General features: G+C 42.6%; 1 protein-coding gene across 5 annotated transcripts in view; it reads left to right on the top strand.

The window, feature by feature from the left end:
• HIVEP3 (HIVEP zinc finger 3) overlaps positions 1-23,426 on the top strand; it is a 182,260-nt gene extending 158,834 nt beyond the window's left edge. For 4 of the 5 annotated variants that reach the window (XM_067473636.1, XM_067473637.1, XM_067473635.1 and 1 more), the window contains 3 exons: positions 7,698-7,796; positions 17,158-18,221; positions 20,307-23,426. In XM_067473636.1, coding sequence (XP_067329737.1) covers positions 7,698-7,796; positions 17,158-18,221; positions 20,307-21,119 — 1,976 coding nt within the window. In that variant the 3' untranslated portion in view covers positions 21,120-23,426. The remainder of the gene's footprint in view (positions 1-7,697; positions 7,797-17,157; positions 18,222-20,306) is intronic. The other variant, XM_067473639.1, reaches the window with a different exon arrangement.
• Positions 23,427-25,833: the final 2,407 nt, after the last annotated feature.

Below are 25,833 nucleotides of genomic sequence, written 5' to 3'. Positions count from 1 at the left end.
TTGGCTCGCTTCTAGGGGTGAGATCCAAGTTGGCGTTTTTGTATAGAAGGAGTTCTTGTATTTTTCCCATATCCTTATCAATGCAGTTCTTACAAAATGATTTTTTAAGTTCTTCTCTATTTTTATCTTTTCATACCAGAGATAACCGTGCCATCCAACCCTTAGACTGAACCCTTCCAGGACTAATATTTTCTCTCTTTTAAGTGTAATCCAGTCTTTTAGGATGGCTTCTCTTCTTCTCTTCTTTCAGTTTTTGCCAGTTGTTCTCTCCCTTCTGTGGTTCCTACTGTGCCTGCTTCTATTCTCCCCTCCCCCGCATCTCGTTGAATGATTTGATTTATTGATTTATTTGTCTATTTGAATTTAATTATTAGTATTATTTTATTTTATTTTATTTTTTTTCCTTTACTTCTGTTTTTGTGTGTATATATGTATATATGTGTGTGTATATATTTGTGTATATGTGTATATATGTGTGTTTGTGTGTATTTGTGTGTGTGTGTATGTATATGTGTGTGTATATATTTGTGTATATGTGTATATATGTATGTTTGCGTGCATTTATGTGTGTATAGTTTTGCGCATGTGTTGTATTTTTTTAATTTTTTGCTTTTGTCTCTTCTGTGTTTTTCAGTGTTTTTATGAGTGATGGTCACTAGTGGGCCTGATAGTTGCATTGCATCTAAATTTGGTGTCAATTTGTCCAGTGGGTTTTGAGTTGTGTTAATCCCACAAACTAACTACATTTTTATTTATATAGATTTGAAAAAAAATTAGCCAATAGATTAGAAAAGATACTACCAAAATTAATAAAAACAGACCAATACGGATTTTTTAAAGGTGGATTTATTGGATACCCAATTAGAAATACACTAAATATAATTGAACATAAGCAAAAAAAAAGAAACTAGCTCTCTTAAAATTAGATATACATAAAGCATTTGATTCAATAAACCATGAGTGCTTGTGGGAGGTTATGAAGAAATCTGGAGTAGATGACCTATTTCTTAAAGCAACTAAATAACTATACAGAAAAGGAACAGCTACAGTCAGAATAAATGAAGGAGCATCAGGGGAATTCCCAATTCAAAGGGGAGTAAGACAAGGTTGTCCCCTAACACCACTGCTCTTTGTTTTAGTGTCAGGATCTGGTCTTTGAGCTAAAGACAACATAAGCTGGAATCCTCCTTCCTGACATTGAAGTGAAATATGGGCTGATAAGGGGTCATCTGCTCTTTGTGTTTCCTGGGAATGGAATGTAGCCATAAACTAAGATAAATGTCCTTCCTGACATTTAGGAATAGAGGTGTTAGTGGAGAGAATAAGAAACAGTGCAAAGATTGAGGGATGTAAATTTGATTGGGGTCTGGAGGCTAAATTAAACCTTTATGTGGATGATCTCCTGGTGTTATTAACCAATCCCCTAGAGGGAATAAGGGAATTAAAAATTATACTGACTGTGAGAGAAATACAGGATTTAGGGTTAATACAAAGAAGTCAGAAATTATGTACTTCAAAGTAAATAAATTAGAAAAAGTGGAAATAGATAAAATAACTGAAATAGGCATGGGAAAAGGAAAAATAAAAAATAAAATACATGGGAGTGACAATACAAAAAAATAGATAAGATGAAGAAGAGTAACTATAAGGAGGTGTGGAAAAAAATTCTTAAGATCATGAAAAGATGGAAGGAAAAATTTGAATATCTTTGGTAAAATAAAAGCAGAAAAAATGTTCTTAATCCCAAAATTAAGAACATTAATTCCAGGTTCTCCCACTAGAAATTAATCAAAGGCAAATAAAAACTTGGGGCAGGACTGTTAAAGTGTGGATCTCGAGTGAAAAGAAACCTAGAATTCCAAATAAAGTATACTATATGCACCAGGAAGAATTAGGGTGGGGGGCCAAACCTGGAATTATACTACGAAGCATTCCAATTAAAGTCACTGATAGAAAACAGCTTAGGGAGAGAAGAAAAATGGTGTAGAATAGAAGATGCAGTAAACAATAGAGAGTGAAAACTTGGGATTCTTACAGGAAACCTAGAGGTTTCCATTAAAAAAAAACCAGAGGTCGTAGAAGAGTAGTATTAAAAATATGGAATAAATGGAAACCACTCTGGATGCCTGAAATAGTAGTAAAGTGGACACCCCTAGAAAGCTTATATGGAAAAGAGTTTAGATCTACAGGGTAGAAAGACATGAAAGATAAAGGGTATTACTGCATTACGGACATGCACAATATAAATGGTCAACTGATTCCCATTGAAAGGATAATAGAAAAAATGGGAAATAAAAATTGGATAAAAGTATAAGGCCTATATAACAAACTTAAACAGGAGAAATATGGAGAATGTTTAGGAAAACAGAGTTTGAAAACATATTTATGAAAGGCCAGAAGACAATGAAAGGATTAGTAGAATTATATAAAATGATGATAAAAGACTATGAATATGTAATAAGAACATTACAAAATAAATGGCAGAAGAAAGGGCCACTCTCAAAACAAACTATAGAGGAAATAAAGTAGGGGGTCAAGAAAATTAAAATGGAAAAATTAGGAAATTTATCTGGAAATGATACAGGACACCAGCTCAACTAGCAAATATGGGGACAGGACTAAGCTAAAGTAGAGAAAGGCTTTTATGCACATATGTGGTGGGACTGTTTTTAATGCAACAACTTTTTGGGAAAAGATAATTAAAAATGGGAAAACTTTTCAAAATAACAATCCAAGTCAATATGGAATTTATGCTAATGACAATTACAGGGAATAAAAACATTACTGCGAAGAACCAAGACCTACCCAAACAATTACTGTCCAGTCAGCCTCACATCAATACCAGGCAAGATTCTGGAAAAGTTTGTTAAGGAAGTGGTCTGCAAACACTTAGCAACAAAAGCTGTCATCGCTAATAGTCAACAAGAATTTATCAAAAACAAGTCATGTCGGACTAATCTGATCTCTTTTTTCAATAGAGTTACAAGCTGGGTAGATGCGGGGAATGCCGTGGATGTAGCGTATCTGGATTTCAGTAAGGCTTTCGACAAGGTTCCCCATGACCTTCTGGCAAACAAACTAGTCCAATGTGGGCAAGGCAAAACTATGGTTAGGTTGATCTGTAATTGGTCAAGTGGACGAACCTAGAGGGTGCTCACCAATTCTTCCTCTTCATCCTGGAAAGAAGTGATGAGCGGAGTGGAGTGCCGTCCTGCGACTGGTCCTGTTCAACATCTTGATTAATGACTTAGATGAAGGGTTAGAAGGCATGATCATAAAAAAAAAATCCAGTGGGATTTTGGCCTGCATCAATAGGAGTATAGAGTCTAGATCCAGGGAAACCCTCTATTCTGCCTCGGTTAGACCACACCTGGAATATTGTGTCCAATTCTGGGCACCACAATTGAAGACAGATATTGAGAAGCTGGAAAGTGTCCAGAGGAGGGCGACTATAATGTTCAAGGGTCTGGAGAACAAGCCCTACGAGGAGCGGCTTAAAGAGCTGGGCATGTTTAGCCTGAAGAGGAGAAGGCTGAGAGGAGACATGATAGCCAAGTATAAATATGTGAGGGGAAGTCATAGGGAGGAGGGAGCAAGTTTGTTTTCTGTTGCCCTGGAGACAAGGACGCAGAACAATGGCTTCAAACTACAAGAAAGGAGATTCCATCTGAACATGTGGAAGAACTTCTTAACTGTGAGAGCTGTTCAGCAGTGGAACTCTCTGCCCCAGAGTGTGGTGGAGGCTCCTTCTTTGGAAGCTTTTAAACAGAGGCTGGATGACCATCTGTCGGGGGTGCTTTAAATGCAATTTTTCTGCTTCTTGGCAGGGGGTTGGACTGGATGGCCCATGAGGTCTCTGCCAACTCTATGATTCTATTTAAAACAATGATAATAGTCTGGGGATGGAGAGATGAAAAAAATGGAATCTGGAAAATTGGAATAACTATTTATTTGAGCAAGTTCAATCAGATATCATTGCATGTATAACCCAAGAAGGTTCACAGGAGGACAAAACAGAAGAAATTAAAGAGAAATTGGCAATTTATATGAAATGGGTAGAAGAAGGTGAAGCCAGCATAGATATTGTATAAAGATTAAAAATGTGTTTGTGGTTAAAAATAACGATATAGAGAGAAAAGTGGTGGGAGGGATAGGGAAGGGTGGTGGGAGGAGGTGGGAGAAAAAATAAAAAAATGTAATATGAACGAATCTGTAAATAATGTGAATAGATAATATAGAAATATTTTATCATAATGTACGCCTACAATAGACATTTATTATCTGTTTTAAAAATGTAAGCTGGTTTGATAAGATTGCAATGAAAGAATGTATGTATTCGTTTTAAGCCATGAGAGAGCTGGTGTTGTACTGTAACTGGGTTAATTATCTCTATTATGGGGATCAGCACCAAGTATATGTCATATGGTCAAATGAAACCAAAGTAGAACTGTTTGGCAGAAACAAAGAGTGTTGTCTTTTCTTTTCTTAAAAGGGGACATTGATACCTTATATGATCCCACCTTCCACACTGAAAACACCTCATTTTTCCCTCAGGAGCAGTTTGACTTGTTACACTCTGCCTCCTCCAGGAGGGGTTTTGCATTCAAAATCTCACAAATCTCACAATACATGGCCCCATTCATTCTTTCATATATACGGATCAGTCACCCTGGTCCCTTTGCACAGAAAAAGCCCCAAAGCATGATGTTGCCACCCCCGTGCTTCACAGTAGGTATGGTGTTATTTGGATGTAACTCAGCATTCTTTCTCCTCCAGACACGACGAGTTGTGTTTCTGCCAAACAGTTCTACTTTGGTTTCATTTGACCATATGACATTCTCCCAATACTCTTTTGGATCATCCAAATGCTCTCTAGTAAACCTCAGTCGGCCCCGAACATGTAGTGGCTTAAGCAGGGGGACATGTCTGGGACTGCAAATTCTGAGTCCCTGGCGGCGTAGTGTGTTACTGATGGTAGCCTTTGTTACATTGGTCTCAGCTCTCTGCAGATCATTCACTAGGTTCCCCCGTGTGGTTCTGGGATTTTTGCTCACCGTTCTTGTGATCATTTTGACCCCACGAGGTGAGATCTTGCGTGGAGCCCCAGATCAAGGGAGATTATCAGTGGTCTTGTATCTCTTCCATTTTCTAATTATTGCTCCCACAGTTGATTTCTTCACACCAAGCTGCTTGCCTATTGCAGATTCAGGCTTCCCAGTCTGGTGCAGGGCAACAATTTTGTTTCTGGTGTCCTTTGACAGCTCTTTGGCCTTCACCATAGTGGAGTTTGGAGTGTGACTGCTTGAGTTGTGGACAGGAGTCTTTTATACTGATAACAAGTTCAGATAGTTGCCATTACTACAGGTAATGAGTAGAGGACAGAGGAGCCTCCTAAAGAAGAAGTTACAGGCCCGTGAGAGCCAGAAATCTTGCTTGTTTTGTAGGGGATCAAATACTGATTTTCCACCATAATTTGCAAATAAATTCAATGAAAATCAGACAAAGTGATTTTCTGGATGTGTTTTCTCATGTTGTCTCTCATAGTTGAAGTCTATCTATGATGTCAATTACAGGCCTCTCTCATCTTTTTAAGTGGGAGAACTTGCACAATTGGTATCTGACTAAATACTCCCCCCCCCCCCAATGTATGCTATCATAGTCATATGCTGCAGTGTGGTAAGTTGGAAGAGAAGGTGCTTTCTTGATACAATGCCAAAGTGGAATGCATGTTTTCTTTTCATGGTTCACATGATAAAACGAGTTTGGTCTACAACTCCTTCCGGTCCATTTTTTCTTTCATCCCCCTAGTATGAACTAAGAATTGTGCTACTACTCTCATTCACTGGCTGGCTGTATGGATGGATGGATAGATCTGAATATTTTAATTGAGTTGGTCTACTGGCTGTTTCAAATAATTACAAATGATAAAAACAATATGATTATAAATACTACAATGCAACTCATAATATCTGGATTATATTGCAACATAGAAGGGGCCTGACTCTGGTAAACATGGGCTGTCCAACAAATTTTCATATAATTTGGTCTTTCCAAAGGTAGATGAAAGAACAAGGGGATTCTGGACTCACTCATAACTCATCCTAGACTCCATTCAAAGTAGTAGGAAGAAGTTGGTCACTGGAATTAAAGTAGCTGGTACTTTAGGTGAAAGTGACTATGTGGTGCTATAATTCACAATTGTGGAAAAGGATGCTTTTTTCTTTCTTTCAATGTTTGCATGAGAGCGAGTTGTGTGAAAGTTGCATCGTAGTCATCCAAGGATTCAGACAACTAAATATTAGGGCTGTGAAAAATTAGTGTTAGTCCGCATAAGTTGAATTAAATTTGCTACATTCATACTTTGGAAGCAATATCTGATACATGGGCATGGCCCGCACCAAAAACTTAAGAATCGAAACTTTTTCGTTTGAATTCTTTAAACATCAGAAGCCTCCCAAAGTCATTTTCATTTTCAGTGCAAGGAAGCCAAGCCAAGCCAAAAAGGCTCCCTTTCCTCTTTAAATGAATGGCCTCTCGCCATGAGGAGAGGGAAAGCAGAGAGAAAGCAGAGTTCACTGGGATATGTAGTCTGGAAAGACAGGGAGCCCTATGCCAGAGAATGCAAAAGGCCTTGCCCTGAACTACATTTCCCAGAATTCTGCTCAGCATCAGGAAGCCCCAATCAGGAGAGGGTAAGATGTGTCCCACCGTCACATCAGCAGCCAGCCAGAGTTCCAAGGCATGGTTGAATCTGCAAAGTAAGAGGACAGGCTGAGACTTCTAGGAAGTAAGTGGCCAGATACTGGTCAAAGGACATTTAATCAGCTACCAAGTTTGCAAAATTTGTGTTTTTTGTTTTTTTTTATCTGTTTGTTTGTTTTGTTCTGTTAGAAATGTAATACAATGTTCTGGTTGCGGATGACATGATAAATAAATCTTTGCTGGGCTGGGAAGAAATACTTACATGGAAGTTCTATTGATTAATGAGAGAGAGAGAGAGAGAGAGAGAGAGAGAGAGATTTTCAATGAGATAGCTGTTGTGGCTTTTTTAAAAAATACGTTTTGTCAAAATGTTTTTTAAAAATTCCCTAAAATCAGTAGATGTATGAATATTTCTGAAAGTTGTGGGGAATTATCCTCTTGTGTCATTGTAGAGAAAATTCAAGGAGATCGCTCTTGTAGGTTTTTTAAAAAAAATGTTTATAAAAACTTTGAAAATTCCCCAAAAATCCATGGATAAGTGAAATGTTCTGAAACATGATGGGTTCATAGTATTCAATGTGTTCTACCATTGTATCAGGTTTCTCCCCAATAGCTATAAAAATGAAGGAGAAAGGAGCCCCCTAAGTTTCCCCACTGGCACAACTACCATAACAAAAAGTAATGAAATTTCATTACTCTCATTATAGTAATGAATTTTTCACTAATGATACTTTAGAAACACTTTAGAAATATAACACTGGCACTCCCTAATTTTGTAATGAGTTTTGAAATGAAAATTTCATCGATCACGTAATCCTACTAAATATATGCTTAGCCACTTAAGGGAACTGCTTTGGAGTAAGAAAAAGAAATTGTTCCAAGAGAACAAGAACGCATTGTGTAGGCAATGCTCTTCAATGCACACGACCATTTTGTTGCACTGCACAGAAAGCAAAATACAATCAATACATATGCATTCCTTTTTATTGTTTCAGGGAATCTGACTAAACATTTGAAGTCAAAAGCTCACAGCAAAAAATGCCAGGAGCTAGGTGTGTTGGTGTCTTCACTAGTGGAGCCAGAAGCAGAAGAAGGTAACAAACAGTCCTATACCATATTGCATCTTCTGTTCAAGCTGGTTAGAACTGAACTCAAAAAAAGGTTGAATTTCTTGATCTTATTTTCAGCTGCAAAATTACGGAACAAGGCTTTTTAAAAAAAAATCTAAGGAGGGGCAGGCTTATCATAGGAAGTAGCTATTGCCGCCTTTAAGCTCTTCCTCCTCCTTCTTTTAGATGAAACTTCCTAGGACATTTTATTTATTTATTTATTTATTTGCTTTACTTGTATACCGCAGTTTCTCAGCCCGTAGACGACTCAACGCGGTTCACAACAAGAGCAAAAAAGTCAATCCAACAGGCATCAAAAATTTAAAAAACCATTAAACAACATAATATACAGGGTAATAACACATCAATATCAACACATTAACGTCTCGTAACTAGAATCATGATCCAATTCGTCGTCCAAATTCCGTATCCTATATTCATCATGTACAAATGCACCGTTTATCCGAACGCCTGTTCAAACAGCCAGGTTTTTAGTTTCCTTCGAAATACCATTAACGAAGGGGCTGATCTGATGTCCAAGGGAAGGGCGTTCCACAGCCGAGGGGCCACCACAGAGAAGGCCCTGTCCCTCATCCCCGCCAGCCGTGCTTGAGACGCAGGTGGGATCGAGAGCAGGGCCTCCCCAGAAGATCTTAGAGTCCTGGTGGGTTCATAGACAGAGATACGTTTGGATAGGTAGCTTGAATTGGCTCCTGGATAAAGTGGGAACATTTGAATTGGCTCCTGGATAAAGTGGGAAGTAGATAAATCTTTTAGGTTAAATTCATAGATGTCTGAACAAAGGGGATCCTGAGCTCTATCCTAACTAACTAAGCCTGGACTCCATTCTAAGTAATAGGAAAAATTTGGTCCTCATAGATGGTGCTGTCTGTTTCTTTGGAAAACAAGTGAAAGATGATATTCTAGATCAGTGGTTCCCAACCCATGGGGCATGGCTCATAGGTGGGCCATGAGACCCAAAATAAGGTCCATGTCTGGGGGTGCTTGCTGCCGTTGGAGGAGAGTGAAAGAGAGAAGGAGGAAACCAGGGCACGTGACCCTGTCTGCTCACTTGCCCTCGTGCGCTTGCTTGATAGCTTCCTCCTCACATCCTCTCTCTCTCTGCAGCTGCTGCTTGTTTGAAGGGGGGGGGGAGGCAAGGGAGGGAGAGTGCATGCCAGCCAAAGGAGGGTGAAGCACAAGTGCATGTGTGTGCCCCAATTGCACAGCTGTTGCCTGTTTAAGAGTGAACAAGGATGGGGGAACAAGGATGGGGAGCTGCAAAGGGTGGTGGCTGTGTGCGCGCTCCAAGGAAAGAGAGGCGTCAACCACCTCTCTGTCTTGCACACATGCTCTCTCTTTGCTGGCAGAGGCAGGCAAGCTCACGCACCCTCAACATGGGGGCCACGGAGCCTCTCCTCAGCCACTTGATCTCTCCTTCACACACCTGCCTTCTCCCTCCCCTCTCCCTCTCTTCCTGGGGTTCCAGGAGTCAGGCCTGTAGCCGGGAGGGGGGGCAGTTAGGGGTTCAATCCTCCCGCCGAAATTTTTCAGGTTAAAATAAATTATTTTTTGGCTATTTTTGGCCTTACTAACCTTGCATACCTTGTATCTTATACCTTTTACGGTGCAATAAGGGTATTTGGACTGTATTAAAAATGTTGTTGTTGTGTTATCGAACTACTCTTCATGATTTAGGATCATAGATTATAGAATCCTAGAGTTGGAAGAGACCTCATGGGCCATCCAGTCCAACCCCCTGCCAAGAAGCATTCAAATCACTCCTGACAGATGGCCATCCAGCCTCTGTTTAAAAGCTTCCAAAGAAGGAGCCTCCACCACACTTCGGGGCAGAGAGTTCCACTGCTGAACAGCTCTCACAGTCAGGAAGTTCTTCCTCATGTTCAGATGGAATCTTCTTTCTTGTAGTTTGAAGCCATTGTTTCGTGTCCTAGTCTCCAGGGAAGCAGAAAACAAGCTTGCTCCCTCCTCCCTGTAGCTTCCTCTCACATACTTATACATGGCTATCCTATCTCCTCTCAGCCTTCTCTTCTTCAGGCTAAACATGCCCAGCTCCTTAAGCCGCTCCTCATAGGGCTTGTTCTCCAGACCCTTGATCATTTTAGTTGCCCTGGTCTGGACACATTCCAGCTTGTCAATATCTCTCTTGAATTGTGGTGCCCAGAATTGGACACAATATTCCAGGTGTGGTCTAACCAAAGCGGAATAGAGGGGTAGCATGACTTCCCTAGATCTAGACACTATGCTCCTATTGATGTAGGCCAAAATCCCATTGGCTTTTTTTGCCGCCACATCACATTGTTGGCTCATGTTTAACTTGTTGTCCACGAGGACTCCAAGATCCTTTTCACACATACTGCTCTCGAGCCAGGCATTGTCCCCATTCTGTATCTTTGCATTTCGTTTTTCCTGCCAAAGTGGGGTATCTTGCATTTGTCACTGTTGAACTTCATTTTGTTAGTTTTGGCCCATCTCTCTAATCTGTCAAGATCGTTTTGAATTCTGCTCCTGTCCTCTGGCGTATTGGCTATCCCTCCCAATTTGGTGTCGTCTGCAAATTTGATGATCATGCCTTCTAGCCCTTAATCTAAGTCATTAATAAAGATGTTGAACAGGACCGGGCCCAGGACAGAACCCTGCGGCACTCCGCTCGTCACTTCTTTCCAGGATGAAGAGGAAGCATTAGTGAGCACCCTCTGGGTTCGTCCATTTAACCAATTACTGATCCACATCACCGTAGTTTTGCCTAGCCCACATTGGACTAGTTTGTTTGCCAGAAGGTCATGGGGGACCTTGTCGAAGGCCTTACTGAAATCTAGGTACGCTACATCCACGGCATTCCCTGCTTCTATCCAGCTTGTAACTCTATCGAAATAAGAGATCAGATTAGTCTGGCATGACTTGTTTTTGGTAAATCCATGTTGACTATTAGTGATGACCGCATTTGTTTCGAAGTGTTTGCAGACCACTTCTTTAACAATCTTTTCCAGAATCTTGCCTGGTATCGACGTGAGGCTGACCGGACAGTAATTGTTTGGGTCATCCTTTTTTCCCTTCTTGAAGATTGGGACCACATTGCCCCTCCTCCAGTCTGCTGGAACTTCTCCCGTTCTCCAAGAACTCTCAAAGATCATTGCAATGGTTCCGAGATGACTTCCGCTAGTTCCTTCAGTACTCTTGGGTGTAGTTGATCTGGCCCTGGGGACTTGAACTCATTTAGAGTGGCCAGGTATTCCTGGATGACTTGTTTCCCAATGTGGGGTTGGATGTCCTCTAATCCCTCATTCACTCCATCTTGCTGAGGTTGAAGATGACTTTCTTTTTGTGAGAAGACTGAGGCAAAGAAGGCATTAAGTAGTTCTGCCTTTTCCCTACCCCCTGTCCGCATTGCCCCATCTTCTCCTCAAAGAGGTCCTATCACCTCCTTGTTTTTCCTTTTTCTACTGACATAAGAAAAGAAGCTCTTTTTATTGTTTTTAATCTCCCTGGCAAGCCTGAGCTCGTTTTGTGCTTTAGCCTTGCGGACCTTTTCCCTACAGGTGTTGTCTATTTATTTGAATTCTTCTTTGGTGGTTTCTCCCTTTTTCCACTTCTTGTGCATGTCTCTTTTTTGTTTTAGCACAGCTAGAAGTTCTTTGGACATCCATTCTGGCTTCTTTGCACTTGTCCTATTTTTTTCTCTTTGTTGGCACAGTTTGCAATTGCGCCTTGAGTATTTCACTCTTGAGAAATTCCCATCCATCCGTAACTCCCTTGTCTTTTGGTATCTGTGTCCACGGAATGTTGCTCAGTGTTTCCTTCATTTCTCGGAAATCAGCTCTCCTAAAGTCCAAAATGCGGTTTTGACTTGTCTTAGTTTAGGCCGTCCTTTGTACCTCAAATTGCAGGAGCACATGGTCACTTGCCCCTAAGGATCCGACCACTTTGACCGCATCGATCAGGTCTTCCGCATTTGTTAGGATGAGATCAAGAGTAGCCAACCCCCTTGTTGCCTCTTCTACCTTCTGGACCATGAAATTGTCTGCAAGGCAAAGGAGGAATTTGTTGGACCTTGTACTCTTGGCCGAGTTTGTTTTCCAGCAAATATCGGGATAGTTGAAATTGCCCATGTGCCTGTTTTGTCAACTGTTGGCAGAAGACTTCATCAAGTTCTTCCTCCTGGCTTGGAGGTCTGTAGTAGACGCCTACATTGACATCCTTTTGAGTCCCAGTACCCTTGATTCTTATCCAGATGCTTTCAGGCTGGTTTCCTAGATTGCTGTCTTGCATCTCTTCTGCAGCATAAGAGTTTTGGACATATAAGGCTACTCCGCCTCCTCTCCCCTTTGTTCGGTTTCTGTGAAAGAGGTTATAGCCCTCGATGTCTACATTCCAGCGATAGGAGTCATCCCACCAGGTTTCAGTGATGCCTATGATATCATATTTGTGGTGTTGTGCTAAAAGTTGGAGTTCGTCTTGTTTATTTCCCCTGCTCTGTGCATTAGTGTAAAGACATGTGAGCCCCTGAGATTTTCCCCTGAGCTGTTTAATTGGAATTATTGTGCTTTTGGTACTTGGTCCTCGTTGTGTTTGTGCAGCCCTCCATTTAGCCTTCTGGCGGTTCCCTGACGTTGTGGGTAAAGTAGTGTTCGCAAGGCTGTTGTCCCCTTCCCCCGGTGGACCTAGTTTAAAGTGTGCCTAATGAGATTTGCGAGTCTGTGAGCAGAAAGGTGTTTTCCTACTTGTGTAAGATGCACCCCGTCCCTTGCCAGTAGGCCATCCTCCTGGAAAAGCAGGCCATGGTCGAGGAAGCCAAAGCGTTCCTCCTGACACCATTTTCTAAGCCAGTCATTGACCTGTACTATTTTTCTGGCCTTTGTAGGACCTTGTCTTACAACTGGGAGGAGGGATGAAAAGACCACCTGTACATTACATTGTTTTAGCTTTGTTCCGAGAGTTCAAAAATCATTTATGATCTTTTGAAAAGTATGCCTAGCAGTATCATTGGTTCCTACATGAATCAACATGAGGGGTGGACGATGATGGGGCTTGAGGAGCCTGGTGAGCCTCTGACTGATATGGTGTATTTTTGCCCCCGGTAGGCAGCATATTTCTCGAGCCATCCCACCTGGTCTGGAAATGACGGCTTCCGTTCCTCTAAGGAGGGAGTCGCCTACTACTAAGACCTGTTTACTTTCAGGATAGATAAGAAAATTGTTGAAGAATCTAAAGATTCCTAGAGATTTCTCTATAAGATTATTTCCCAAGTCTTCCAGCACAAATTATAACTTATAGGAAACAAAGTGTGCAGATGGGACCAAACTGGGAGGGAGAGTAAATACTCCACTCCAGAGGACAGGATCAAAATTCAAAATGACTTAGAGAGCAGATTGGCCAAAACTAACACAATGAATGTCAACAAGGACAAATGTAAGATACAGCACTTATTTATTTTATTTATTTATTTTAAACATTTGTACCCCGTCCTTCTCAGCACCCGAGGGGGGACTCAGGGAGGCTTACACCGGCAACAATTCAATGCCAACACATAACATAGCAATAAAACACAATTAAAACATTGATTAAAAAATTAAGTATAAATAGGCAGTTAAAATATTATTAACAATAATATGGCCACATCCAAATTCGATTCAACGTTCAGGGACTTAGTCCAAAGTCTGTCCATTATTAGTTCACATACATCAACTTTGATTGCTGCTAAGCCTGCTGTCCAAATGCCTGATCCCACAACTACGTTTTGAGCTTTTTCCTGAAGGAAAGGAGAGATGGCACCAACCTAATTTCACTGGGGAATGAGTTCCACAGATGGGGAGCCACCACTGAGAAGGCCCTGTCTCTCGTTTCAACTAACCGCGTTTGCGAAAAAGGCTGGATCAAGAGCAAGGCCTCCCCGGACGATTTTAAATTCCGAGGTGGAATGTAGAGGAAGAGGCGTTCGAACAAGTAGGCTGGGCCGAAACCGTATAGGACTTTATAGGCCAAAACCAGCACTTTGAATTGTGCTCAGAACTAGACCGGCAGCCAGTGGAGCTGACGTAACAGGGGGTGGTATGTTCCCTGTATGCTGCTCCAGTGAGCAGTCTAGCTGCTGCCCGTTGGACAAGTTGGAGTTTCTGAACAGTCTTCAAGGGCAACCCCACGTAGAGTGTGTTGCAGTAATCTAGTCGGGTTGTAACAAGAGCATGGACCACCGTGGCCAGATCAGACCACGTATGGGCACAGCTAGCGCACAAGTTTTAACTGTGCAAAAGCTCCCCTGGCCACCACTGAGACCTGGGGTTCCAGGCTCAGCGATGAATCCAGGATCAGTCCCAAGCTGCAAACCTGTGCCTTCAGGGGGAGTGTGACCCCATCCAGCACAGGCTGTAACCCTATCCCCTATTTGGCCTTTCGACTGACCAGAAGGACCTCTGTCTTATCTGGATTCAGTTTCAATGTGTTAGCCCTCATCTCGTCCGACACAGGTCTGGACAGCCTCCTTAGTAACAGGTGGGAAGGAGTGACAGAGTTAGATGTCATGTGCATACAGATAACACTGTACTCCGAAACTTTGGATGATCTCCCCCACCAGCTTCATGTAGGCAGAAAAAATGAAAAGCAGCGACAGGATAGGTAACGCCTGCAGAGACACATGTGGAAAAGATATTGGAGTTTTCGTGACACCAAACTCAACATGAGCCAAGAGTGTGATGCAGCAGCTAAAAAGTCAATGGGCTGCATCCAAAGGAGCCTACTGTACAGATCGAGGGAAGTTTGCAGACAAAGTTGCTCAGACACGTCTTGAGCTGGACTCCAATTTTACCACAGTACCAGGGGAGGTGATTGAGGCATCTGCTTGTCCAACTTTATGGGATTCTTTTAGGCTTGTTCTTCCTGAGACCGTGGAGGCGGTCCTTGGTGCTGTGAGGGCGACCACGTCGGCTCTAGACCCTTGCCCGTCTTGGCTAATTAAATCGGCCAGGGAGGGGTTGGTTGATTGGTTTGTGTTGATCATTAATGCATCCCTGGAGCAGGGGTTTTTTCAATCTCAATTGAAACAAGCTGTGCGTCGTCCACTACTTTAAAACATCTCCCTCGACTCCACAGTGCTGAACAACTTCAGACCAATCTCCAACCTCCCTTTCTTGGGCAAGGTGCTGGAGCTGGTGGTTGCCTCCCAGCTCCAGGGCTTTCTAGATGACAACAACTACCTAGATCAGTCACAGTCTTGTTTCAGGCCTGGCCACAGCACTGAGACGGCCTTGGTCACCTTGGTGGATGACCTCCGTAGAGAGCTGGAAAGGGGGAGTGTGACTCTGTTGGTGCTCTTGGACATTTCAGCGGCTTTCAATACCATCAATCATGGTATCCTTCTGGGTCGACTCTCTGGGATGGGTCTTGGGGGCACGTTTTTGTCGTGGCTCCGGTCCTTCCTGGAGGGTCGATCAGATGGTGAAGCTGGGAGATGCCTGCTTGGACCCCTGGCCTTTGACCTGTGGGGTCCCGCAAGGCTCTATTTTGTCTCCCATGGTTTTTAACATCTACATGAAACCGCTGGGAGAGGTCATCCAGAGTTTCGGAGTTAGGTGCCATCTCTACGCAGATGACACACAACTTTACTACTCTTTTCCACCTAATTCCAAGGAGGCCCCTTGTGTGCTGGACGATTGTCTGGCCGCTGTGGCGATCTGGATGAGGACGAACAAGCTGAAGATCAATCCCGACAAGACAGAGGTCCTCCTGGTTGATCGTAAACCGGATCGGGGTATAGGGTGGCAACCTGTGCTGGACGGGGTTACACTCCCCCTGAAGTCACAGGTTCGCAGTTTGGGAGTCCTCTTGGATTCATCACTTACGCTTGAGGCTCAGGCGTCGGCGGTGTCCGGGAGGGCTTTTGCACAACTGAGACTTGTGCTCCAGCTGCGACCGTACCTCGCAAAGGTTGATCTGGCTGGGGTGGTCCATGCCTTGTTCACCTCTAGATTGGATTACTGTAATGCGCTCTACGTGGGGCTGCCCTTGAAAATGGCTCGAAAATTTCAACTGGGCGGCGGCCAGGATGTTAACTGGTGCTCCTTAAGGAGCTCCATTGGCTGCCGTTTACCTTCCGATCCCAATTCAAGGTGCAGGTACTTACCTACAAAGCCCTACAAAGTTTGGGACCATCCTATCTGCGTGACTGCATCTCCGTCTACGAATCCACGCGCTTCCTTCGTTCATCTGGAGAGGCCCTGCTTGCGATCCACCTGCGTCGCAGGCACGTTTCGTTGGGACGAGGGACAGGGCCTTTTCTGTGGTTGCCTCCCGACTCTGGAACACCCTCCCCAAAGACATCAGACTAGCACCCACGTTGGCAGTCTTTAGGAAGAGTTTGAAGACCTGGCTATTCCGATGTGCCTTTCCGGAATAGGAAAACTCCAGCATTTGTCCCAGAAGCACTTCATTAGAATTTTAAGATTCTCTGCACATTGCACTTGCCCTGAAATCCAACATACCACCTGTCACACCCAGCACGTTTTAATTCTGTACCCATTACTTGGCCCGGCCCTAGTTTTTACTGTGTTATGGTGTAATGTTTTGTTGTTATTGCTTTATGTTTTTGATTTTGCTTTGAGTTGTTTTGTTATGCTGTTGTTGTGTTGAGACCTTGGCCTTTGTAAGCCGCATCGAGTCCTTCGGGAGATGCTAGCAGGATACAAATAAAGTTTAATAATAATAATAATAATAATAATAATAATAATAAGTCCTTGTGTCTCTCTTTTCGGCTTTGGTCAGACCTCTTTACTTGGAATCACACTGAGTCCAATTCTGTTCAAAAGAGATACTGACTCTAAGCTGGAAGGTATCCAGAGGAGGAAGGAAACTAAAACAATCAAAGGTTTGGAGATCATAAATCCCTCTGAGGAGTGTCTTAAAGAGCTGGGCATGTTTAGTCTGCAGAAGAAAAGGTTTAGAGGAGGAGACATGAGAGCCATGTATCATAAGGAAGAGGAAGTAGGATTTTTTCTGCTGCCCTGGAAACTAGGACTCAATGGAGTCATGGGTTCAAATCTCAGGAGAGGAGATTCCATTGAACATTAGGAAAAACTTCCTGGCCATAAGAAGAGATTCCACTTGAACCTGACAAGGAACTTCTGGCTGTTCCGCCATGGAATATGGTGCTTCGTATTGTGATGGAACCTCCTTCTCTGGAGGTTTTCTGTTGGGAGCAATTAAATTGTGAATTCCACCATGGCAGGGGTTGGGTGGCTCTTGTGATCTCTTTCAACTCTAGGATCTAGGACTTGGGAAACGCTTATTTGAAACTGCATATTTGCTATGTTATCTGTTTCTTTCTTTCTTTTAGGGACTAATGAAGATACCTTCCAAGATTCAGAAGGGCAGGAAGGATCTGAGCTCTTTGAAGAACATAAGTTTTCAGATTTGGAAGAGGAGGATGATGAGGAGGAGGATGACAGTGAGGAGGAGGAAGAGGAGGAGGAGGAGGAGGAGGAGTGGGAGGAGAGCGAAAACAATTCACTGTTAAAGCCCTGGGAAACGAAGAACACTCCATTCCAAGGGCATTGTCTAAGAAGTGATCCCTCTCCCCATAAGAAAGGAACCACAGCAGCTTTGCCTTCAATGCAGAATGTTGTCTGTAGCAAAGAGCGTACTGTTCAGAATCATAAGACAGGCAGCTCAGGATCAGAAATAAAATGGCCATTGGTCAGCAGTGAAGTTGTGCCCTGTCACAGCTCCCTGAGACTTCACAGCCCAGTTTTGACTTCTAGTTTGCTCTTGGCTTCTGCTAAGAAGGGATCAGTGGCAAAGCCTCAGATGCTTTTGTCAGTGGATTTCTCCATCCACAAAGACACTTGTTCTGGAATAAAGTCAGGCTCTGATAGTGTGGGCAGTTATCAATCAATGCTGACTACAAGTAGCAGGCAAGTGTTGACCAAGCGTGAATTTCCACCTAAGAGGTTCTCATCTTCAGAAGAGACCTCCTTATTGAGAAGCCCCTCCTTGGGGCTGGGGATCTCTTCCTCTCACTGGGTAATATCTCCAAGCCAAGAGGCAGCCCCACCATCTAGTCTGTCCCCACAACCCGAGTGGTCCTTAAACAGATACATTTCTCCAAGTCAAGAGTGGTCATCACAGGCGTACCTTTCACCAGAACGAAGCATGTCTCCTGTGTGGCACGTTTCTCCAGTCAGGGAAATAGCAGCGGTGAGATACCTATCCATGAATGAACTGTTCTCTGGGAGCTGCTCAGAACCGTCACCTTCACAAAACCCACCCTCTTGTCACCTCTCTGAAGCAGTCAAAGAAGTTCATAGCTTGTCTAAAACTCAGCCTGAAATATCACCTCTGATGCCTCTACCTCACTGGTCCTTTGACAAAAGTACAGAGCTGTATGAAGAACCTAAAATGGTAAGCTTTATAATTTTCACATCAGGGATCTGCAAATGGATTGCATTCAATTAAGAAAAATATTTTTAAGAGAAGGGATGACTTCTTTTTTTTTTTTTTTTTTTTTAAAGAATGATGGAAATAAATGAGTAGGAAGATGCAATGGAAATCTGGTGTTATCCTTTTGAGTTACTTTTTTGAAAAATTAGGACCTTGTTAAACTAATTCCGTTTAAGCTAATTCAGGTCAAATCTGTGCTTTTGAAGTCTCTTTATGTTAAAAGCCTGAGTGTGGAGATAACTATCGACATGAAGAGTTATTTCACCAATTATTTTTTGCAATATAGTTTTTAAAACTTTTCCACGCTTTATTTTTTTAAAAAGTGATTATTTTGGGTTCATAAAAGGGTTAAAACTTATTATATATAATATGTGCAACTGTAAACAGAAGTAGAGGATAAGGCAGCACATGCGATCATACAGACAGAGAACTTTTTAAAAAGTTTTAAACTTATAGTTTACATAAAAATTAAAAACCGTATAATCTTTCTTCATCAGCACCAGAAGAATAGCCCTCCCTTAGAACAAAAATCTACAGGATTATCTTAAATTTGTTTTTTGCACCAGTTGAAGAATACCTAAGTTACATAATGATTGTACTACCCTGAGAAATAATGTCACTCCTTTTATGATATATGGTAACATTCTGAGAGATTTATTTATTTATTTATTTGGGATATTTCTATATCGCCTTTCTCCAAGGACTCAAGGTGGTTTACAACCATTGTTAAAAATAACAATATAAAATAACTCATTCAAATAATTCCAAATCAGTCCATACTGGATGTAAAATTATCAATTAAACAGTCTAAAATACCCAGGGAGGTAAATTGTGATTATAAAGTGTAGGTCCCAGGCTTCTGTCATGTCACCATAAGTTAAAAGCTATTCCACACAGGAAAGTTTTCAAGTTTTTCCCAAAGGCCAAGAGCGGGGGATATATATATATGTGCTGATGTTAGGAGTTTAATAAATATTTACCTACTTTTGAATTCAGAAAAGTAAATACTGTAGAACAATGACTTTCAAAGTAAGGCTGTTCAATTAAACAGGAAATAACACTTTCAAACCAGGAACAGAAAATGTTTCAAATTGTGTTACACACATAGTGTTTGTTATTTAAGATACAGAATGGGGGACGCCTGGCTCGAGAGCAGTACATGTGAAAAAGATCTTGGAGTCCTCATGGGGAGGAAGGGGAACATGAGCCAGGAATGTCATGCGGTGGCAAAAAAAGCCAATGGGATTTTGGCCTGCATCAATAGGAGAATAGTGTCTAGATCCACCCCACATCTGGAATACTGTGTCCAATTCTGGGCACCACAATTGAAGGGACTCTAAACTGGAATGTGTCCAGAGGAGGGCGGCTAAAATGATCAAGGGTTTGGAGAACAAGCCCTATGAGGACAGAGCAGCTGAAAGAGCTGGGCATGTTTAGCCTTCAGAAGAGAAGGCTGAGAGGAGACATGACAGAGGCCATGGATCAAGATGGGAGGGTAAGTAATAGGGAGGAGGGAGTAAACTTGTTTTCTGCTGGCCTGGAGACTAGGGTGCGGAACAATGGCTTCAAACTACAGGAAAAGAGATTCCACTTGAATATTAGGAAAAACTTCCTAATTGTGAGAGCTGTTCAGCAGTGGAACTCTCTGCCCTAGAGCATGTTGGAAGCTCCTTCTTTGGAGGCTTTTAAACAGAGGCTGGATGGACACCTGTCAGGGTGCTTTGAATGCAATTTTTCCTGCTTCTTGGCATAATGGGGTTGGACTGGATGGCCCACGAGGTCTCTTTCAAGTCAATGATTCTATGAGTCTTATGATCCTACGATTCTATGATTCTGTTTTAGGCCCCTTCTACACTGTCATATAATCAAATCAGACAATCCACATGATCCATTTTGAACTTGATTATATGAGTCTACACTGGCATATCATCCCGTTCAAAGCAGATAATCTGGATTTTATATGGCAGTGTAGAAGGGGCCTTAGAGTAACAGTCCAAGCTGTGGCTGCAAGTTGAATGACGTGTCTATAATCTCCTGTCATTACAGAAGGCAAAATTGAGGAAATGTTCTCCAGACATTATGAATCAACTTCTCTGTATGAGACCTTTGCAATCACCCCATGAAATGTGCAACTGTAATCCAAGTCATGTGGGAGAGCGCATCTTCAGTCATCTCCCACTGCACTCCCAGCAGCTTCCCTGGAACCCTTGTCCTATGATTCCCATTGGGGGCATCCAGATGGTTCAAGCGAGGCACATTGGTCACCCCAGCTTGCGGGGTAGATCAGTGATGTCCCTGCAAGCCAGCTCTTTTGCACACGACAACTTCACTGAAAATGGACAAACAAAAGGAAAGGGCGGAAAAACTCCTTATTCACCAGCAGACCCTCCATTCCAATGCAGCAGCTACTTGGAAGAGAAAGTCAGGACAAGTGAGTTCCAGCAAAAGCTGGCCAAAGTAAGTACATGTCCTGAACCTGGCAGCTCAGAGCAGGGAAGTCGTACTGCCGTCAGAATTGGTTCCTGCTCACAGGATGAAGCCTCTCCAAAACCTTATGCTATTGGAGAAGACAATTCTAGCAAGGAGGAGGGGAACAAACAGCACAGCAGCTCACATACCTCTGGGAATCCCACCTGCGCTTTCATGCCCACTCAGCCCCTGGACAGGAGCAGCAGCACGAGTTGCTTGTCGGAGGCCCTGCTGAGCCACTCGCCGTCCCCTCTGTCCATTCGGAGAAGGAGCCTCTCGGGGGAGGCAGTGTCCGCAAGAGGGGAGCACCAGAGGAATTGTCCTCCCTTAGAACAAGCCTCCGTTGGCCTCACTTCCAGGCCAAGGGATAACAATGCAGAAAGCACTTAAGTGCTCTCTTCTTTTTCTACAGGCTTTCCCAGGGTGCTTCCAGGCAGCACCAAAACATGGGATTAATATGTGGGATAAAAAAACCCGGGACCTCAGAGCAGGTCCCCATTCTGTGTCTGGAGGGTGAGCAGGAGACATCCACCGGTAGTTTGCTTTAAAAAAAAAATCACTTGTTATGTGCTGATGCTTATATGCGCACATGCAAATATCCTAATACCAATACGGAGAGATTCTGATGTGCACATATACACATCAGCGCATAACAGCGGGGATGTTTTTTTAAAATGCTGCCGGATTTCTCTCTTTTCCCAATTGCTTGTTTCAGATTATTAAGTTTAAAATAAACACTTTTAGAGACCTCTAATGGCTCCCTGCTTCTCCTCTCTTGAAACCAGCTGTAAATGAGCTGTGCCTCCATGGGAGCCCTGACATCTGATCAGCTGTTTCAGGCTTTTTAACACTAGCACAGGTGGGAAGTAAAAGAGAGAAATCCCACAGGGGTAAAAGAGAGAAATCCCAAGCTTTACATGACTGCAGGGCCACACACTCATGGGAAATCCGCCTTTTTTCACCCGGAACTGGGATAAAGTAGGACTGTTTTGAAACAAGTTTTTCCCTCTGTTCCTGCGATTGAGCGTGCGTTTAGCACAAACGTCACCTTTTAAACTCATTATCTCCCAAATTATAGGTACTGTGTGGAAGTGCCCTGGTTAATCAACAAAGCTTTGTCACGTTTGGTTTTAGAACAGACATGGACCAACTTTGGCCCTCCCTCCAGGTGTTTCAGACTGCAACTCATAGGCTGTTAGGAATTGTGGGAGTTGTAGTCTAAAACACCTGGAGGGAAGCTCAAAGTTGGCCCATGCCTGCATTAGAATAATGATTAGGAAAGAGAAAACTCTCACATCCAACCAGACCTGCAGAGCCTGTTGCTGGTTTTTCTCCCTCCCTCCCTCAATTCTTTTTCTCTTTCAGTCTGGTATTACACATACCTGTGCCTTTTCTATATCTTTTTGTTGCTTGAAATACACACACAAACACACGCACAAATACAAAACAATGATTTGGGGTGTAAAAGAAGAAGAAGAAAAGAATTTTGGAAAGGTAGTGTCTCTTTCTATAATTTTGATCAATGCAGGCAAGGAAAGGGTTTGAAATCATTTCCAAAGAATGCACTGAAACGTTAGGAAGAGAAACACCTCTTTAAAAGATAGTGATTATCCTGCTCCCTTGTACATATTGTTGAAATACTCCCCCCAGTACTTATTAATTGCTTTCTATAATATTTTGCAAGGTAGTTGCTATATTTTGTAATTATAGCTTTTTAATTATTTGCATTCTCTGATTGCCTATTAAATGTGCTTTAAGGAGAGCTATTACTGCTTCAGTTTGAGGAAAAAAAGAGAGAAGTGTTTACTTTTGAATTGTAAGTGAAACTAGCACTTATTTTGTATGTGAATGTTGGTCTTGAAAGAGCAATTCTAACTCGCCCCCCCCCCCCGACACCCAAGAAAGGGCCTCTGAATGTGCCTCCCTTGAGTAAAAAAGCACTTTTTAAAGACAAAAAGAAAAAGGGATACATCGCCACGTGTACCGTTCCTTTCTTGCCCTCCTCTGCAAAAGGAAAACAAAGGAATTGCAAGGAAATGGAATCTCTTAAATGTAAAAATACCAAAATAGAAAATGGTGGAGATCCAGGGTAGGTGCCTTGATACCTTCCTGGTGGCGCAATGGGTTAAACCCTTGTGCCGACAGAGCTGAAGACCAACAGGTCAGAGGTTTGAATCCGGGGAGAGTGGGTTCAGCTCCCTCTGTCAGTTCCAGTTCCCCATGCAGGACCATGAGAGAAGCCTCCCACAAGGATGGTAAAACATTAATCATCCGGGCATCCCCTGGGCAACGTCCTTGCAGACAGCCATTTTTCTCACACCAGGAGCAACTTGCAGTTTTTCAAGTCGCTCCTGACACACACAGAAAAACCCTTTCAGATATTTTTGCTGATGACATCTACCTTCACTTTACGTTTCTCATTCAATAAGATATATTGCCCGAATCATCTGAAGGGGTCTAGGTTGCCTTTCCATGTGTAGCTCTTTGCTTTCTATTAGCCATTCCTGCTTTAAAACGGCATTCTGGGTGTGGCAGCTTTATTCCATATGCACAATCCCTGTCAGGTGTTGTACCTGGCCAGATACAGCATCATCATCGTCATCGTCATTCAGGCTTCTCAGCTATGAGGCCTGGATTCTTCGATTCTTTGGATCTCACCTTGTGTAAGTTAGCTTTCGAGTCTGATCCCCCCCCCCCCCCCCCAGCTATAGAAAATCCTGTTTGATCTGGAAATGTTTAAGGGGGAATGTTAAGAAGACAGCTAGAATCCTGTGCTGGACATTTGTGAGCAGGAAAGTTTTGTGAAATCTGTATCTAGGAGAGAAATGCTGTTACGTTGTCATATATTAGAATCAGTAAATGGCTATTATGCAATGGGACCAACGTACACTGGGCACTCTTGCCTGTGTCCCGTTACACATTTTCACTCTTCACTAACAGTCTTTCTTAACCCGCTCTAGCTAAGCATATGTAAAGTTAGGTCACGTAGGCAATGGTATACATTTCCAGCTGGAATAACCAATCAGGTTTGCTTAACTATATTCATCAAGCATTCTAGATACAGATCATTTTCCATAGCAGCCTTCTGCTACATACTAGACTAGGCCTGGGCCAATTTCAGCCCTCCCTCCAGGTGTTTTAGACTCTGGCTCCAAAACACCTAGAGAGAGGGCCGTTGTTGGCCCAGGCCTGTGCTAAACTTTGCCCCCATCTACACTGATTATCTACACAGGCTTTGGCTCCATCTACACTGACCTTGACCCCAACTACACTGACCATCAACACTGCCTTTGGCTCCATCTACACTGACCAATCTACACTGACTTTGGCCCCATCTCCACTGGCCGTCTACACTGGCTTTGGCCCCATCTGCACTAACCATCTGCTGAAGTGGACTCAGTTGAGGGCATCCTCGTTGGGCCGGATCTGACCCGCTTTATTTGTCTACATAGAACTGCCCTTTGGTTCATACAGTGCTGTTTATTAGAATGCTGATGTGGGTCGTAGTCCAGCACCACTGGAGTCTGGCAGGCTAAAACCTTTTTATCTTTATTTTAAAGATTAAGATATGTTTGAGACAGAGTCACGAGGTGCTGTGGTTTTTTTAAACTGTTTTGGTGGATTTTAACTGAATTTTTTTCATGGTGCTTGTGTTTGATTCTGTTTTAATTTTTGCATATTTATATGTTTTAAATTGTGTAGTAATGCTTTTTCTGTCAAGCTGTGTTGAGTCCCCTTTGGGGAGATAAAGTGGGGTATAAATAAATAAATATAATAGTAGTAATAGTAATAATAATAATGCTAGAGGCCATCATGTTTGGAGAGTGCTCCGATAGGGAATGTGTCTATGATTCCAGCCATTGAGAGCTTTCTTGCTCATATTTCGGTTGGCCTTGAACCATCCTTGTTATTTCTGGTTGTCAGATTTGTCTTTGAACTATTTGTCTTTGTCACTTTTCATCCGCAGAAGAAATTAAGGAATTGTTTTCCTTCTTCAACGTGTTTTTTCCTCTCACACCCCTAGTTTGGAATGAAATATTACAAATGTGTATTGTCGAAGGCTTTCATGGCTGGAATCACTCAGTTCTTGTGGGTTTTTTCGGGCTATATGGCCATGTTCTAGAGGCATTTCTCCTGACGTTTCGCCTGCATCTATGGCAAGCATCCTCAGAGGTGAGGTCTGACCTCACCTCTGAGGATGCTTGCCATACATGCAGGTGAAACGTCAGGAGAAATGCCTCTAGAACTGGCCATATAGCCCAAAAAAACCCACAAGAACTGAGGATTACAAATGTGGTTCCATACAATATGTAGGGTATTTCAGGTCAATTAGTTGCCATTGCAAATTAGAACATAGGCATACTTTTTATTTTTTTTATAAAGTAGTCATCCAGAAAATTAATCAGTTTGCTAACAAACAGGTCAAGGTCAAGGTAGAGGTTTCCCCTTGACATGAAGTCTAGTCATGTCCAACTATGGGACTCTGAAGCTCACCTCCACTTCTAAGCCAAAGAGCTGGTATTGTCTGTAGATGCCTCCAAGGTCATCTGGCCGCTGGCATGACTGCATGGAGTGCTGTTATCTTCCCACAGAAGTGGTACCTATTGATCGACTCACATTTGCATGTTTTCGAACTGCTAGGTTGACAGAAGTTGGGCCTAAGAGTGGGAGCTCACCCTGCTCCCTGGATTTGAACCACTGATCTTTCTGTCAGCTAGTTCATCAGCTCAGCTGTTTAACCTGCTGCACCACCAGGGAGCCCAACCAAACAGGTACCACATGAGAAAAACCAGAGCCCTGTGTTAATAATGTTTACTAATGCAATTGTCAAAATAAATGTTTACTATGGTAGAGAGAAACTTGACATTTATTTAGAAGATCTTTGGCATTGCATAGAATATTTACAAGCACACTTTCAAAATTAACTAGGCAGAACAAGTTTTACAAATATTTAACCAATTGCCCAGGCCTTGCTTCTTTCTGTGATGTTCCATTAATAAATGCTTCAACAAAACAATATGCTTGCTTGGGGAAAATGCAAATAAATCCAAAATGCTGCTGGCTTTTTAAAGAAGGCTGCAAAAGTCATGGTCTGTTGCTACTG

Source organism: Anolis sagrei, chromosome X, assembly GCF_037176765.1.
Source record: "Anolis sagrei isolate rAnoSag1 chromosome X, rAnoSag1.mat, whole genome shotgun sequence".
NCBI lineage: Eukaryota > Metazoa > Chordata > Lepidosauria > Squamata > Dactyloidae > Anolis > Anolis sagrei.
This window is presented reverse-complemented; position numbering and strand designations above follow the sequence as displayed.